Genomic DNA, 15,603 nt, shown 5'->3' on the forward strand with positions numbered 1-15,603 from the left:
CTGCAGAAAGACGCAGAGACATAAATAACAACACACAGGCAGGAAGACAGGCAGTGCTTTTCTTGCTGGCTTTACCAAGAGTAAAGGGGATCGAGCACAGTGAAGGCAAACTCCTCATGGCACATGTCCCAACATCCAGGGCAGCAGCAGCTCCTGCCTGCAGTGGTTCCACAGGGTGCACTGAAGATAGCAGCATCTGCAATGGGATAGGAGAGCAGGATCACCCTTTACTCAGCCATTACTGCTCCAGCACTGCTGCAAACCTGTGTCTGGAGTCAGGTGTCAGAGGAAAGGGAGACCCCGGGAAGCCAGTGGTGCTGTGCAGCAGTGAGACAAAGTAGCGCCAACACCCCCAGTTTACCAGAATATGCCCATTGCCCTCCTCCGGTTGATGTCTCTCTTCAGCTGGCAGAGTGCACATGGGGTGCAACACCAGATGGAGCAAAAGTCTTGCAGGATGGAGCCCTGTGGAGCAAGGGACATTGCATGGAAAACCCCTTCCCACACCAAACGTTAAACTTTTCAGCCTTTCTATTTTACATCGTCAACACCCCATCGGAGCTCAGCCGGGCCCTGCAGCATCCTGCTGCTCGTATCCAGCAAGGACTGGGATGAAGTAGTGTGTGCTGGGATTCCCTCCAGCTCACAGTGGTGAGGCAGATATGTCCCTGACTCCTGGCCAGCTGGGATGCTCATGCAACTCCTCGCCTCTGCCCTTCCCCTTGGGCACCCCTTTCTCCTTCCTTGAGCCCCCACCTCAGCACCCATCCCATGGCTGTTGTTGCTGTTGGGACAGGCCCCCAAGCTGGTCACTCACTGGGATGTTGTATCTGGTGCGGTAGAGGGTCCTCATGGCCACACTAGAGCCACACAGGCAGCACTCATCCATGTCCCCAGCCACCTGGCAGTTCAGGCAGAAGAAGCAGAACATCCCACAAAGACCTGTGGGACAGTGAGACGTGGACTTGGCTGACAGGTGCAAATACAGAGGGGGAAAAGCCAGCTGAGAGCTGTGGCTCTTGACATCAGGCAAGAGCTGCTCTGCCTCCAGTACCCATGGGAGTGGGGTTTGTGGCAGGGGTAATGCTGCAGGAGGAGCAGGAAACACATCACAAGCAACAGCAGGAATGAGGGCTACGTATGTACTCACATACACCGCAATCGGAGCAGCAGTCCAGCAGCCCTGTTTGCCACTCCCCTGGCTGTTGGACAGCTGAAAACTGGGGTTGGACTGTAATCACAGTTTGAGAGGCCATTGCCAGCACGGGTTCAGGTCCCTCCAGGCAGTTTGTGGTCTGGAAAGAAAAGCCATCAGAGGAAGATTCTGCAGGTGTTTTTGAAGTGGGCGCCTTGCTCAGGCTGCTGCATTCAGAGAGAGTTCCTTGGGGAGTCCCCACTGCCGGGGTAATGCCACTCTCACCACAAAGTGGGGGGCACAGCTCTGCCAGAAGCTGCCACTACCCTCTGAAGGAAAGCCCTCTCTAAAACCAGTCTTCCACCAAAGGCAGCAGCACATCATCCCTATGCAAGTAAAACACGTCTGTAAAAACAAAGGTCCTTCTGCTTCAGAACTGCAGTGCTTCAACACCTCAAACTAGTCTTTTCATCTCCAGGTCATCTTTCATCATTGTCTGCGTAAAATCACATAAAAATATCTGTGTAAAATTGTCTATGTAAAATTGTCTGCATTTTGGGCTGGTTTTGGGAGGTTTGTTTTGTGTAAAATTGTCTATGTAAAATTGTCTGCATTTTGGGCTGGTTTTGGGAGGTTTGTTTTGTTTTGTTTATGATCACAGTCTTCCAAAGTTACTACTGCTCAGTTCTAGTCTCCCCAAGCTCTCAGGAGCCCTGCCACCAGTTCCTATCCTTCCTCCACTTAACTGTCTGTGCCAACACGTCATCTTCCTCTTCCTCAGTCTTGTGGGGTCACCATGGCCTGTGGAGTTCCTCTCCATCCCATCCTTCCTCAGCAATGGGCTGTGTTCTCTGAGAGTAGAAAGCTCCTGCTCCACAGTACCATCCCCAAAATCACTTGACCAAAGTAACAACTCCACCTGCACCTCCATCAGCGGCCCCTTCCCTCCCTGCCACCCCTGCAAGGCACAGGACCAGCTTCTGCCACTCTCAGTTTTGGTTTTGGAGCTTTCATTAAAACAAACAAAACAAAAAAAAATTGATGATTCTCCCACAGAACTCCCATGCAGACACACTCCCTGCCCTTTGCTCAAGCTCAGCACCACTTTAGAGGTGACTGAGAGAGTCACCTCTAAGAAGATTGTTTTCACACCAGAATTGCACAGTTACACAAAGTTAAGTATTAAATGACCCAAGAAATGGGGTGGAACAATTACTATGCCCAGCACTCAGACTATGCCATCGAGCTCATCACCTAAATCAGAGTGGCACTGGCTGTGGCACTGCATTTGCACTGACTAATGGCAACAGGTGGCAAAGGGTTGCTGGCTCTGCTGGAAGCTCCTGTGACTCCCCAGCATAACAGACACATCCCAGCTGTCAGAAACAGCCTGTTGCTGTAGGATGAGCCCTTGTTCCTGGCAGTCCCAGGAAGAGGAAGAAGGTTGTTGAATTATGGTATAAGAGGGAAGAAAGCTGGTAAAAATCTCCACATGATTTGCTCCTGACTTTTTGCAGCTTTCTGCAGGCAGTGGAAGCATGGCTAGGCTGTCCCTATCTGAGACACCTGTGAGTGCAGCAGGGGACACTGCATCCATTGTCCCTCTCCGGACACCTCCTGGCCCTGCCTTGGCCAGCTGTCCCTGTTTGTTCATCTATGAGATCTCAGGTAATTCCCATCCCCGCTGCAGTCAATGTAACACCTCCCAGCACACCAAAGCAGCAGGCCCTTCAGGAAGCCTTGTACACAATGATTTAAGAAGAACCAGGAGGGGCAGGGGAGGAGACAGACCATGGACAGTCTGTGCAGTGGTGAGCCCAGCATGGGGCTCCCATGCAGCAACAGGGATGTTCAGCAGCAGGCAGCACCACAGGGACCACAGGGAGAATTGTGCACAGGAGCAGCAGCAGCAAGAGAAATTTTAGGGACAGGATTCCTCCAGTCAGGCTTCTCCTTCCCCTCCCCAGGTATGAGCACACCACATCCCTGCACAGGTGGTTGTTGCAGTGCAGAGCAGGCAGCAGCAAGGAGAAGCCTCTGCCACACACTCACCTACTGAGAGATGGGCCAGGCCCAGCACAAAAAAATGTATCACAATTTCACAATTCATACCCCCACGGCATCACCAGCCATGCTGGAATGACTGATGGGGACAAAAGCATCCTGAGGTGCATGCAGCTACATTTCACCAACAGCCAAGGTCATAAAATTGTATCTATAGGCACTGTATGTGCACAAATACAGTGCACTATATGAGCAACACAGTGCAAAAACTGCTGTCCTCCACCTCTGTTCCCCACATCTGTCATCAGCAGCACCCACCACACTGTAGTTAACCCTGAAGCAGCTTTCCAGGTAGAAAACCTCACCTTTGCTTCCACCCTTTCCCCTTGCCCAGCATCACCACTTCAGCCACAAGCAGCTTCCATACCATCACCAAAGCAAAGCCATGCCACACGTACTTTCCAAGCTGTCCTTGTCCCAGCAGACACGTCTCCTTTTCCTGGTTCTCATGCTTTATATGTGCTCTGGCAAATGACCTCTGCTCCCTCTGACTAACAGAGCAAATGGTAGCTTAGGTGCAGCTTTGCACAATGGCAGCTTCCCTGCCTCATTCCTGCTGCCAGCCCTCACCTTTCCCCACCCAGTCGCTCTCCAGGCCCAGAGCCCTGGTGGGAGAGGTTTTCAAAGAAGGGCAGTTTGTTTCCAGGCTCCTGTGCTGCCCTAAGCCATGTGCTGTTGGAGGTGCAGCACCATTCCTTTGTCAAACCTGAGCATCTGCAAGAACTGTCTGTAACTGCACTGGGTGACACAGGAACGGCCTTTCTCAGGCTAAAAACGCATTTTTCTGCATTGCCAGGGATCATCCATCTGAGCCAGTTTAAGCAGTTGGGAGTGCCATCACACCCACCCACCCCTCAGCACTGCAACTACTTGCCCTTAAAAAGTTTTGTGGTAAAAGTGAAGGTAGAGTGGGGACAAAAAAAAAATCATATTCTCCTTAAAGAATGAAAGCTGGGAGGTATTTGCAGGGATCAAAAGTCCTTTAGCATTTCTCTCGAGAGTGATGGAGAGAGGGTGGATGCAACCTCCATCTTGAAGATGGGAATGCAGGGCTCACAGCCCAGTGCAGACAGATGGGCTGTGTAATGCCATGCAGGAAGATGGCACTATTTGTACCTAGAGAGGACACAGATAACCCACAACCCAGACAGGTTTTTTATTGCAGGTGTGGGGGAATTCATGCTCAGGGTCCATAGCTCTTCAGCATCAAGGTGAGCTGGTGCCAGGTACTCCATGCCTTTCTATTCAGAAAGGTGTCACTCACCAACAGCAGAAGTCACTTGACTGCAGGAAGACCCAGCTCTGTCCTGCAGCAGTAGTCATTTTCCCAAATTTTAAAACTTGGATGAGCAACACTGACTTCTTCAATGTATTAAATATCCTTTCTAATAGCTGATCCAATAACAAAATACTAGTGAATATCTCTCTCTCTGCAGCAGGCACAGGGAAATCTCAGCTACACCAAGGGCTGCTGAGATGGATGGAGCAGGAGAAGGATTGGTGCTCTCAGGTGGTGCAAGAGTGACATACACAGAGGTAGGAAGACAAACTCAAAACTTTATTTCTGCAGTTAAGTAGGGGAAATCAAATGCAGTCAAGGCAAGCTCCACATGGTGCATTTCCCAACAGTCAGAGCAGTGGTGACTCCTGCTTGCAGCAGCTCCAAGGATGCAGTGAGGATGGCAGCATCTACAACAGGATAGAAGAGGAGTGTCAGGACTGAGATGTGCCTCACCACACTCTGTGTATCACCCCAGTCCTCCCCCCTCCACAAGGTCCTCAGTGACATTTTGCTTCAGGACATGTAACTCTGGTCAACTGTCCATGGTCATTTCCCCACTGCAGCAAACTTGGTCCAGTGTCAAGATGTTGGCAGGAGAGGCTCTGGGAAGCCACCTGGCTGCATGTGACAGCAGCTTTATGGATGAGCACCACCATCCCTGGCTTACCAGAATATGCCAAGCTCCCTCCTGCGGTTGATGTCTCTCTTCATTTGGCAAACAGAGCAAACAGTGCACCACAGGGTGACACAATAGTCAGAGCAAATGGACCCCTGTTAGGGAGAAACAGGTTAGGGAACAGAGGCTTCCCAGAGACCATGTTCCAGCCAAGAAAATGTTAATCACATTCAGGTCAAGTACTCTTTTCTTCTCAGCAGGCTGCAGTATCCTGAGTAACACTGAAGCCTTGGGCTGGCAAACCCCAGGAACCATGGAAAGGAAGGAAGGAGCCCTTTGTGCAGGCTGCAGATAGCTGCTTATCTTTTGACTTCTGAGGTTCAGACTGGGAAGAAAAATGCTTACAGGAACAGACTATGTAGGGAAAGTGAACTTGGGACCCTATGGTTTGCCCTTGGGATGGCAGCAACCACCTCCCCTGCAGGAAGAAACACCCTCACATATGCACTGTCCACCTTTCTCCCAGACCTGATTATGGATCTTTATCCATGTAACCAGCTTCACCTATTCTTTATTCAGCCCACAGTTATCTCAATCAAAGCCCAAAGACGGAAGCAGCAGCCGAGGTGGATACGAATGGGAAAAAAAGGGGGAGTGGAAATCACTGCTGTCCTGAGCCCCTCCCTCAAGCGCAGAGAGAAGGGCCTTGGGGGCACCCTGGCCTTCAGGCTGGCAGCAGCAGGGTGAGGGGGTAGGCTCAGCACTGACCGGGATGTTGTATCTGGTGCGGTACAGGGTCCTCATGGCCACGCTGGTCCCACACAGGCAGCACTCGTTCATGTCCCCAGCCACCTGGCAAGCCAGGCAGGGGAAGCAGAACATGCCACAGCAGCCTGGCAGGGGAAGAAACACAGCACTGGCTGAGGCTCTGCCTGGAGCAGCTGGGAGAGCCAGGCTGCCTGGCTGCACAGTGGCACCACCGAGCCAAGCAGCAGGGGCAAGGAAGTGTGTCCGAGGCACTCACAGACGCCACAGTCGGAGCAGCAGTCCATCAGGCCTGTCTGCCACGTGCATCTCGAGACAGAAGACATGGCCCCGCCAAATTGTGGCTGGATCGTCACAACAGTTGGGACAGCCATTCCCCGGCCCTCTTCTGAAAGAGACATGAAACAGGATAGTCAGTGAAAAAACCGTGGTTGGTCTGAACCTCCGACCAAACTGGTGGCTACCACCCTTCAGCAGGCCTTCTTTTGCCCAGCTCCCTAGCTGCCACTGGAGGTGATAGAGCATAACCATATCTTGCCTGCATTTCTATCTGTTCAAGGTTTTCACATTATCTACCATTTTATCCAGCCTTCAAAATAGCATCAGGCTGGAGCGGTGGCCGGTGGAAAGTAAAACGCCCAGGCTAGATGAGAGTCCAGCCAACCTCCAGCCAGTAAGGCACTTCCCCAACACGAAGTCAGGGCCCGGTGCCTAGCAATGACAGGCTTACGGATGAGTGGCCGCAGTAGTGAGCTCCGAAGTCGCAGGATGAAATGAAGAGGCGACTCTCAGTCTCTTCAGGGAGGGTGGTTTTATTGGTAGGGAAAACGTGGAGCACGAGCTGAGAGCCCCGAGGCAAGAAAACCCCGGGTTTTACAGAAGGTGGGGGGGGTCAAAGATAGCAAATCAGAGAAGGATACACTAAGGATTGGCATAATCGGAGAACCAATCAAACACAGCTGTGGGAGGGACCCTGGCCCCTAACCCAATCACCCGACACCCTGGCCCGAACTTTCTAGAAAAAGAGGCAGGGGTGTCGAGTGACAGGCAGGCAGCCAGGGGTGGGGAACAAGAAAGATACATTTAGTAACCAAGACAACTGGGGAGGGGTTTGGGGATTGACACAAACTGGTAACAGGGCAGGACCTTCTGAGAGAACAATGGGGGGAAAACTGAACAAACATAAAACACACCACAACATCAGGCCACTGATGTTCCCCACTCCACTCCATAAAGGCTTTGCTAGTGCTTAGACATGACTCATTCCCCTTGTGCTGAACTGGGCTGGGCAGTGAACCCAAGCTAAAAGGAGTGACTTGGGCATGTTGGACTTGGTGTATTTTACACAGCATGGGCACAGGGTATGTGGGAAGCACCTGTGGGCTCATTTCCTCATAACAAAGCCAGGCTACACACAAGAGAGTAGTACAGAAAACTCGTATCTCCAGTTTCCTGATGTAGGGAGCCAGGAAAAGAGAAAATCAATGTCCAAAGTCTGAAACACTCTCCTTGCCTTTATGTGGTTAAGCAAGCAAGTAAACCTTGAAAACCAGTAAACTTCAGGTCTAAAATAATAATAATGATGATGATGATTATAATGATAGTAGTAAGAATAGCAACAAGAGCAATTTCTTTCTGCTTCTAATTCCCTAGCCAAGTAAAAAAGCATAAAGTTTTTCTAGGTAACAAGTCTAAGAAAGTTTGGGGTTGGGTGAGGTTCTCTGAGATAAGATAAACTGCCTGCTCACATTTGTTGAGCCTGCTTTTCTGTAAATTGAGTGGATTTATTTTGTGTCTTAGAAACAGTAGTTTGACAAAGGCAGACCCACCCTACTGGGTGCTCAGCCTCCTCCTCCTCCTCCTCCTCCTCCTCCTCCTATTGCTTCTGAGCTCAGAAGCCAGAATAGAAACTGAAATGAAGGAGTGATGCTGGGGGAGGGGGAGCACCTTCTTTCCCGATCCTTTGGAGTAACACGTGCTTCTCCTGAAATCCCACTCATGGCTTCAGCTGGCAGCACACACCAGTCTGCAAGCCCTGCGAGAGTGCAGCTGGGGGTAGTATCAGGTGTGTGTCCAGAGGGAAGTGCAACACCTCGGCCAACCCACAGCTTCCCTCTGCCTGGCAACAGCAGTGCTATCCACACAAGTATTATTCACCTATTTTCTCCTCTCCTAGCTGCAAACAATAATGAACAATTTGAAGCATAGCTGCTCTTGCCACCAACAGCACACCCTATTGAAGGGACAAGCAAGCACACGGAGAGAGCAGGTATCAAAAGCCATCAATATCCAAACTTCTGGTAGGGCAGCTCAGTCTAAATAGAGAGTACTGAGTACCAGTCAGATTCCTTCAACACATTTATGCAATTGTGTTAGCATCAGACAGCAGTAAGCAAAGGCAAACTCTCCATAATCCAGCTTTTGCGCACAGCTTTTTAAAAGCCCCCCCGCCCCCAAGTAGGATTTGCCAGATAGTTTGATTTATATTTTGTGCTAAGCAGGAAAAAAGAAAAATAGCCCCTGCTTTGACACTATTATCCCACTCTTCCCAGGCTAACAAGTTACTAATATTTCCATGCTTTTAGAGAACTTACCTGGTGAGCAGCCTTGCCTCCTCTCCCTGCACAAAGAGGCTGTAGCAAAGATGAAACTAAACTTACTCCCTCGGATGTTCTTATTGGCAGACAGCAGTATAAAACGTACAATGAGTGGGAGGTAACTTGAAGGGGGAGGTCAGGAGCTGTGCCCTGTCCTTACAACCACAGCCTTTACAAGTGCAGAACACAGTAATTTGTTTTTCCTTTTCCCAAGATTAGTTATTTCTTTTTTTTAAAAAAAATGTTTGCATGTTTATGGTCTTATTCCCTTAACTTTGCCCACATGATGTTGCTGCTCAGGGAAGAGCAGTTCTGAATAATGTACTTTTATCAGAACAGACATATAGGTTTTCAATTCTTAGAAAACACATCCTACATGGGGAGGCTTTCCATAATAATGAGGCTGATTCCCTAAGTGCTTGCCACAGGCCATGTAGCCCAGCCACTACAGTAAAATTAACTGAGCAATTACCATACACACATAAATTTCACTTCATAAGATACTAATATTACAGTTTCTACACTAACATGCCCCAAATACGTAACCACTCATGCCCCGTGCAAGACAGTTTTGAATGGTCTTCCAAATTTTGTGGAGAATCTGTGGCACTAGGACAGCACTTTTTGTTTCCCAGCAGGATGCAGATAGCATGCAGAGATCCCAGAGAGGGTCTGGGTGGCTGTTTCTCGGGAGAAAGTCAAGTTCAATGCATCGCATGGGAAGTGCTGATGGTGAGATTCCCTTCTCTCTTGCCCTCATGAAGAATGGGGAAAGGAGACATTTGGGCTAAGCTTCAATATGGCAGCTTTGTCAACAGGCTGGGACTTAGGGGGCTTTATGTGAAGGCTTTTACCAGTAGTGCTGCTGAGAAAACAGGGAGATGTGCCTTGAAATGCTTCCCTTGGCTTCCAGCAGCTCCAAAGTTTAACTGTGTCTGTCCCTGCTTTACAATGGGGCTGCCTGGCCACTCCCTGGGTGGCTCATACACAGCTGGTGTTTTTTGTAAAAACATTGCAATAGGCTATGAATACTGAGGCTTGCAAAAAGTTGTAAATCAGCAGATTCTCCCTAGAGGAGGAGATGCCTGACATCCCAGCGGCTGGCTGGATGAGGCTCATGGCCTAGGAGTCTGCTGGGGAGGAGGGAAACAGGAAGTTGAAACGCAGTCAGGTTTTTTAGGTGGTAAGAAGGAAAAGCTCAGAGAGACCTCAGAGCATCTCCCAGTACCTAAAGGGAGCTACAAGAGAGCTGGAGAGGGACTTTTCACAAGGGCATGTAGTGACAGGGCAAGGGGGAATTGCTTTGAACTGGAGGAGGATAGGTTTAGTCTGTATTACGAAGAAATTCTTCAATGCTAGGGTGGTGAGGCATTGGAATAGGTTGCCCAGCAAAGCTGTGGATGCCCCATCCCTGGAAGTGTTCAAGGCCAGGCTGGATGGGGCTTTGAGTAACTTGCTCTAGTGGAAAGCATCCCTGCCCACAGCATGGGACTTGAAACTAGATGATCTTTAAAGTCCCTTCCAAACCAAGCCATTCCATTTTTATTTCTAAGAAGACAATGGAAAAATTCCACTGAAATCAATACACACCAATTTAACATGTACTACAGTAAATGCAATACTGATGAACATTCAGGAGCACAGATTTTAAAAAAATCTCCCTTAACACCTTTTTGCTTTCTCTGCAAAGGACAAAGTATGGATTACACAGTCTACCTCTGTACACAGTCTACCTCTGTATTTTATGGAGCAGAAACTCATCTATTCCAGTTTGGGCCACTCACACGTAAAAGTTTGTGCTTATTCTCTGTACCACTTAAAACAAGTCCAACCTGCAGCTTCAAACATGACCACAAATGAGCAAAGCCACTTTCCCCAGCATGCTGCCTTGTACTATTTACACAAACTAAGGTGTCTTCAGTGATAAGAGGTGTGTTCATTCACAGAGGGTCCATGAATCCCACTGGTGTGCAGGTCAGGGGGGCTGTCTGGCACAGGAGGGTGCCTGGGGGCCTCTCTCCAAAGCTCTGGTCCCACCAGTCCTTTCCAGAGACAGAGTTCTGTTTCAGACATGGAGCAGGTCTTCTGAATCAGAAACTTCACCTTTTTTCTAGATGTCTCCACAGCTTCAATGGAAGAACATGTTACCCACAAACCTTGCTCTCTTCCCACAGCTTGAAATGGCTCAGGCAGAAGGGAAGTTCCTGCAATGGTAAAAGCTGCAGGAGAATGGAGCTGAGTAAGTGCAAGGGAAAAATTTCACAGCCCTTAGAAATATAGCTGAGGGTCAGTTGCACATCTCACCAACACTGAAGCCATTGCAGTTGGTACAAGCAGAGAGCTGCTCCCATGTCTGCACATCCCTCATCTCTCCCATGCCAGAAACACTGCACACAGTGGAGAGAGTCTTGGGGGGCTGATCAGACAGGAAATGATGCTATGGCTGGGAGGGTGCAGTGCCATCTGGGCAAGGGGCCTGAACCCCTGTGCCACAGGCACCGAAACATAAAGTCCAGCACACAGTGAAGAGCTCACAGCCAGGGCCAAAGGGTACCACCAGCTTCACAGCCGCTCTTAGTCATAGCTGGTCAGACCTAAAAGTGGTTTCAAATCCCTCTACAATTGCATGCTAGCACTAGCAATGGTTCATCACAAGAGGTTTCACACATCTTGTGTGAGAAAGACATCACAGATCTTCTGGTGGAGCTTCTGCTTCCTGTGGCTTGCTACTTTTTCATGCTTTCAGTGGTGCCACTCTTTCTCCAGGTCACTCAGACTTACAGGATAATGCTCTGTGGGAATCAAGCTTTACCTCAGGAGCTCACAAGGTAAAAAACAAGTAAAGTAAAAATCAATCCTCTTGTTACAAACAGATCGGTCCAACTTATACATTTTGTATTCTGCTACTTCATTAACTGCCTAAATCTCACCGAGTTGCACCTGCACGCAAGCAGAACTACCAGAGGGTGCAAGCGTGGATCTTCCTGTAACCCATCCCCATCTCCATAGAATGGTGGGAAGCTGGAGAACCTCAGCAGTTCAGCTGCTCTTGGGTCAGCTCCAGAGGCTTTCTGGAGTAAGCTGACCCATGGCTAATTTCCAGCTTGGACATGTGCTCTTTGCCTTTTCTGTGGCAGTTTTATCCCAAGCTGACAGCTTCCTCCAGAGCAGGGGACGATGGGCCTTCCCTTCTGCTGTCCCTTGTGTCCTTGCTTTAACACCTGAGCAGGAGTGAACAGCCACACAGGATGCATCATGAAGTTAATCCAGCATTAACCAAGGTATTAGCAAAAGGACATCCAACACACTTTGCAACGGTATTTGACGGGTGTAAAGTGTTTTTTTAATGTATTGATGTTATTTAGCAGAATAAATTGTACTGTAGATTAAAAAAGGCCTTTACTACTTAATAATAATGATGTTTCTTAAGACAGATGGGAGAAGGTATTGAGAGAGTTGAACCCAGAGAGATGATGTGCAAGATGGGGAAGCTGTATGGCTCCACACCTGCTGCATGTACATGACCGCAAGTCCTCTTCAAAGGAGAGCTTTGCTTCTCTATGACATTCTCATGACCCAACATTGCTCACCCTGATGGAAGGGTAGGTTATAACCTGTGATGGAAGCTCCCCAGCAGTTTAACCTTCATTTTTCTGACTTAACATGTCATAAATAAATCAGCACTGAGCAGCTCGAATTCTTGAAGGCAATTTTTTGCCTCTTGCTTCCCCTCCTGCCAGTGATTTCTCAAGCAAATCCCAAAGACAGCGATAACAACACTCACTGCCTCTGCACCTGCCGCATGTGGATGGTTTCCCTGTGTGCATGTCCCAAGATGTCCCCTGGCAGCACAGCATTTCACAGCTGAGCTGAGACACGGGAAGGAGTGAGGGAACACTTCCCCCATCCTACCCAGCACATGAGAAAAAACCCACCAGCAGTCGTCCTCAGGTACTGCTAGCAGCGGCCCTGATGTGGAGATCATATTCATCAGAAAAAGACACAATAAGGGAAGGGACTGTGTAGATGCCAGAGTCCTGCTTGGGGTTGAGCAACCAAAAGTTTATCACCTGTCACCTGGGAGAGGAGGCATGCACTGCACACCAGACCTTCAGCCTGCCCTTTACCTTGCCAAGAGCAACCTCAACCCCACCAGCTCCAGGGACAACTTGTGCATACATGGCCTTGGCTTTCTGCCCTGCGTTTTCCTCCCAACAAGGCGGGAGGCAGGAAACTCCCACCCCTAATCTAACAGATACAGTCAAAGTGACACTTAACTATGGTCTGTCAAATCCTTCTTTTACTGCCTTGCTGCACCCACTGGGCGGTGTCATGCATGCGGAAGTGCAGGGGAAAAAGGGATCATGCTAATTCTAAGCAAATAAATTCAAGGTGCCTTCCAGCAAATGCTTAAAAGCACAACAATAATGCATGTTATGGCATACATAAGTCTGTGCTTTCCTCCATTTTCCTCTCAAGTACTTTTATTTCCATTTATACATATTCCCTGAAAAAGTGATTTATAGCATGACAGAATTTGGGGAAAATAAGCTCTGATGAAGCTGAAAATCTGTTTGACAAATATTTGGCTGTGCTGCAGCATGAGAGGCAACAAAGATGCACACAGGTTTTCCTACTAAGCAGCCACCTAAGTGGTGTGGTTTCACAGTGTTGAAGTGAACCCTGAACAGTGAACAGTGGTTTCACCAGTGTTGAAGTTTCTCTCCAAAGCAGTCCCCTGGTGTTTTGGATGTACTGCTGCTTGTGAGGTTGAGCACTGAACAGTAATAACTTGAAGATAAAATTATTCCACTTCAATATCAAATCACAGAACAACATTTCTGTTGGAAAATAACTCTAAGATCATTGATTCCAGCCACTAATGCAGCACTGTCCTGTTCAGCACCATGTCCCCAAGCCCCACAACCTCACATCTTTTGAACACTTCCAGGGATGGTGATTCCACCACTTGCCTGTTCCCATGTGTGACTGCCATTTCAGTGAAGGAATTTATATCCAGTCTAAACCTCCCCTGGTGTAACTTGAGGCTGTTTCCTCTCCTCCTGTGACTTGTTACCTGGGAGACGAGACCAACTCCCACCTGGCCACAAGGTCCTTTCAGGGAGTTGCAGAAAGTGAGATACTTTACATTCAGAGCTGAACTCTGTGAATGCTTTAACATCAGTGCAGGAAAAAAATAAGGTCCTGTGGAATGGGCAGGCCACCGCTTTCCCCCACTGCCCTTACAAACTGTTACAGGCTTGGGTCTGTTCTTTATGCCATTGATACAACTTATTTTATATTAGGTATATTTTATTTATTTATTTTATTTTGTATGAGGTGTATTTCCTTGTTACTGTACCTGTCACAGACAAGCTCTGCAATTTGGAGGAACTGTGTTTTGCAGGCATAAGAAGTCAGGGGTGGCTTTGGATTTTGTTTTGCATTAGGATGGGAATTTCCACCCCAAAAATACAGCTGTATTGTTAGAAGCATTGAACTTGGCATGAACACTGTTCTTTTGTTGTTGGTTTTTTTTCTGTTTCTTTGAAGTGTATTAGGCCTCTTTCTGCTTTATTCAGACAAAATCACTTCTGTACAGCTGCCTGGAAGTGGTATTTTTTATGGTTTTTTTAAACACCACCATCCAGGCAAAGAAAAATGCTGTAAAACCAATGAAGTTTTTTTCTATTTCTTTTGTAATTCTTGTACTGCATCTAGCACACTGCAATGAAATTTGCTCTGGCCTTTTGCCTCCATCACAAAATGCAGGAAGGCATTGCAGGAAAAGCAAAATCACCTCTTCAGTATACCAGGAGCTTCAGCTAGTACCTAAAGTTCTCATTATCCATGGCCAGCTAAGATGCACATTTTTTCTTGGCAGCTTTCTTTTGAAGCTCAGAGCCTCTCTCCTGGTATTTGCACTGTGAAGTGTTTAGAAATGAATTAATGACCCTCTGCTAGCTTTTGCCAAAGTGGAAATAGAAAAGGTGTTGTAGTGCATTTTTATACTTTGTAATACTTTGAAGTCATTTTGTTTTGTATCCCCATATTTTTCCCAAATGGTTTATCCCAGACTGTACTCCCCTCCCTTTACCCGTGTTATCCCTCTCCCAGGATGAGATCATCCCCAAACCCCCACCCTGGCTCTCTGTCAATCACTCAGCATCCCCTCCCCTCCATCCAGAAGTTTCTGTCCAAGTCGTGGAGTGATCAGCCAGAGGCCAGGGGTCAGCCCCCCAAGCCTTGCCCCATACGCTGTCCTATATGTCTATTCCCCAGCATCCATCCCTTAGAGTTACTCATTGGTTGGTAAAATGTTATCTACTTTAGGTTTCCACCTCCCTTTAAATGTGACCTTGGCACATCTCCCGGGGCTCTGGGCAGGAGGCCCCTGAGGTGCAGGAGCTCCTTTGGGATCCTAATAAAACCTTGGATTAACCCCTGCTAAGAGTCGGCCCTTTCTCTTCTACTGACGTCTCTGGTGTCTCTTGTGCTGCACAGGCGGCAGCAGCACCCTCGGGGCACAGAGAGTGTCTCCCTGCTAGCCCAGGTGTCCTCAGCACCCTCAGGGCACAGAGAGTGTCTCCCTGCCAGCCCAGGTGCCCTCAGCACCCTCGGGGCACACACAGAGAGTGTCTCCCTGCCAGCCCAGGTGCCCTCAGTACCCTCAGGGCACACACAGAGTGTCTCCCTGCCAGCCCAGGTGCCCTCAGCACCCTCGGGGCACAGAGAGTGTCTCCCTGCTGTCAGCCCAGGTGCCCTCAGCACCCTCGGGGCACACACAGACAGTGTCTCCCCCCAGCCCAGGTGCCCTCAGCACCCTCGGGGCACACACAGAGAGTGTCTCCCTGCCAGCCCAGGTGCCCTCAGTACCCTCAGGGCACACACAGAGAGTGTCTCCCTGCCAGCCCAGGTGCCCTCAGCACCCTCGGGGCACAGAGAGTGTCTCCCTGCTGTCAGCCCAGGTGCCCTCAGTACCCTTGGGGCACACACAGAGTGTCTCCCTGCCAGCCCAGGTGCCCTCAGTACCCTCGGGGCACACACAGAGAGTGTCTCCCCCCCAGCCCAGGTGCCCTCAGTACCCTCGGGGCACACACAGAGAGTGTCTCCCTGCTGTCAGCCCAGGTGCCCTCAGTACCCT

General features: G+C 49.1%; 2 protein-coding genes across 3 annotated transcripts; both read right to left on the reverse strand.

Moving 5' to 3' along the window:
* Positions 1-357: 357 nt before the first annotated feature.
* On the reverse strand, positions 358-1,256 carry LOC136555911 (placenta-specific gene 8 protein-like). Its single transcript, XM_066548945.1, has 3 exons — positions 1,151-1,256; positions 818-942; positions 358-465 (listed from the first exon to the last, which is right to left on the reverse strand). Exons 1-3 carry the CDS (start codon positions 1,254-1,256, stop codon positions 358-360), a joined length of 339 nt encoding a protein of 112 aa, XP_066405042.1.
* A 3,480-nt stretch (positions 1,257-4,736) lies between these two features.
* LOC136555910 (placenta-specific gene 8 protein-like) lies at positions 4,737-8,533 on the reverse strand. 2 transcript variants are annotated; one of them, XM_066548944.1, is made up of 5 exons: positions 8,457-8,533; positions 6,122-6,250; positions 5,866-5,990; positions 5,149-5,252; positions 4,737-4,888 (listed from the first exon to the last, which is right to left on the reverse strand). In XM_066548944.1, coding segments are annotated over exons 2-5 (345 nt in total). In that variant the 5' UTR covers positions 6,237-6,250; positions 8,457-8,533; the 3' UTR covers positions 4,737-4,887. The 2 variants fall into 2 exon arrangements, with proteins under 2 accessions (XP_066405041.1, XP_066405040.1); XM_066548943.1 differs by lacking the exon at positions 4,737-4,888 and having other exon boundaries at positions 5,145-5,252.
* Between the last annotated feature and the right edge of the window lie 7,070 nt (positions 8,534-15,603).

The sequence above is a fragment of the Molothrus aeneus genome, chromosome 4, assembly GCF_037042795.1.
Source record: "Molothrus aeneus isolate 106 chromosome 4, BPBGC_Maene_1.0, whole genome shotgun sequence".
NCBI lineage: Eukaryota > Metazoa > Chordata > Aves > Passeriformes > Icteridae > Molothrus > Molothrus aeneus.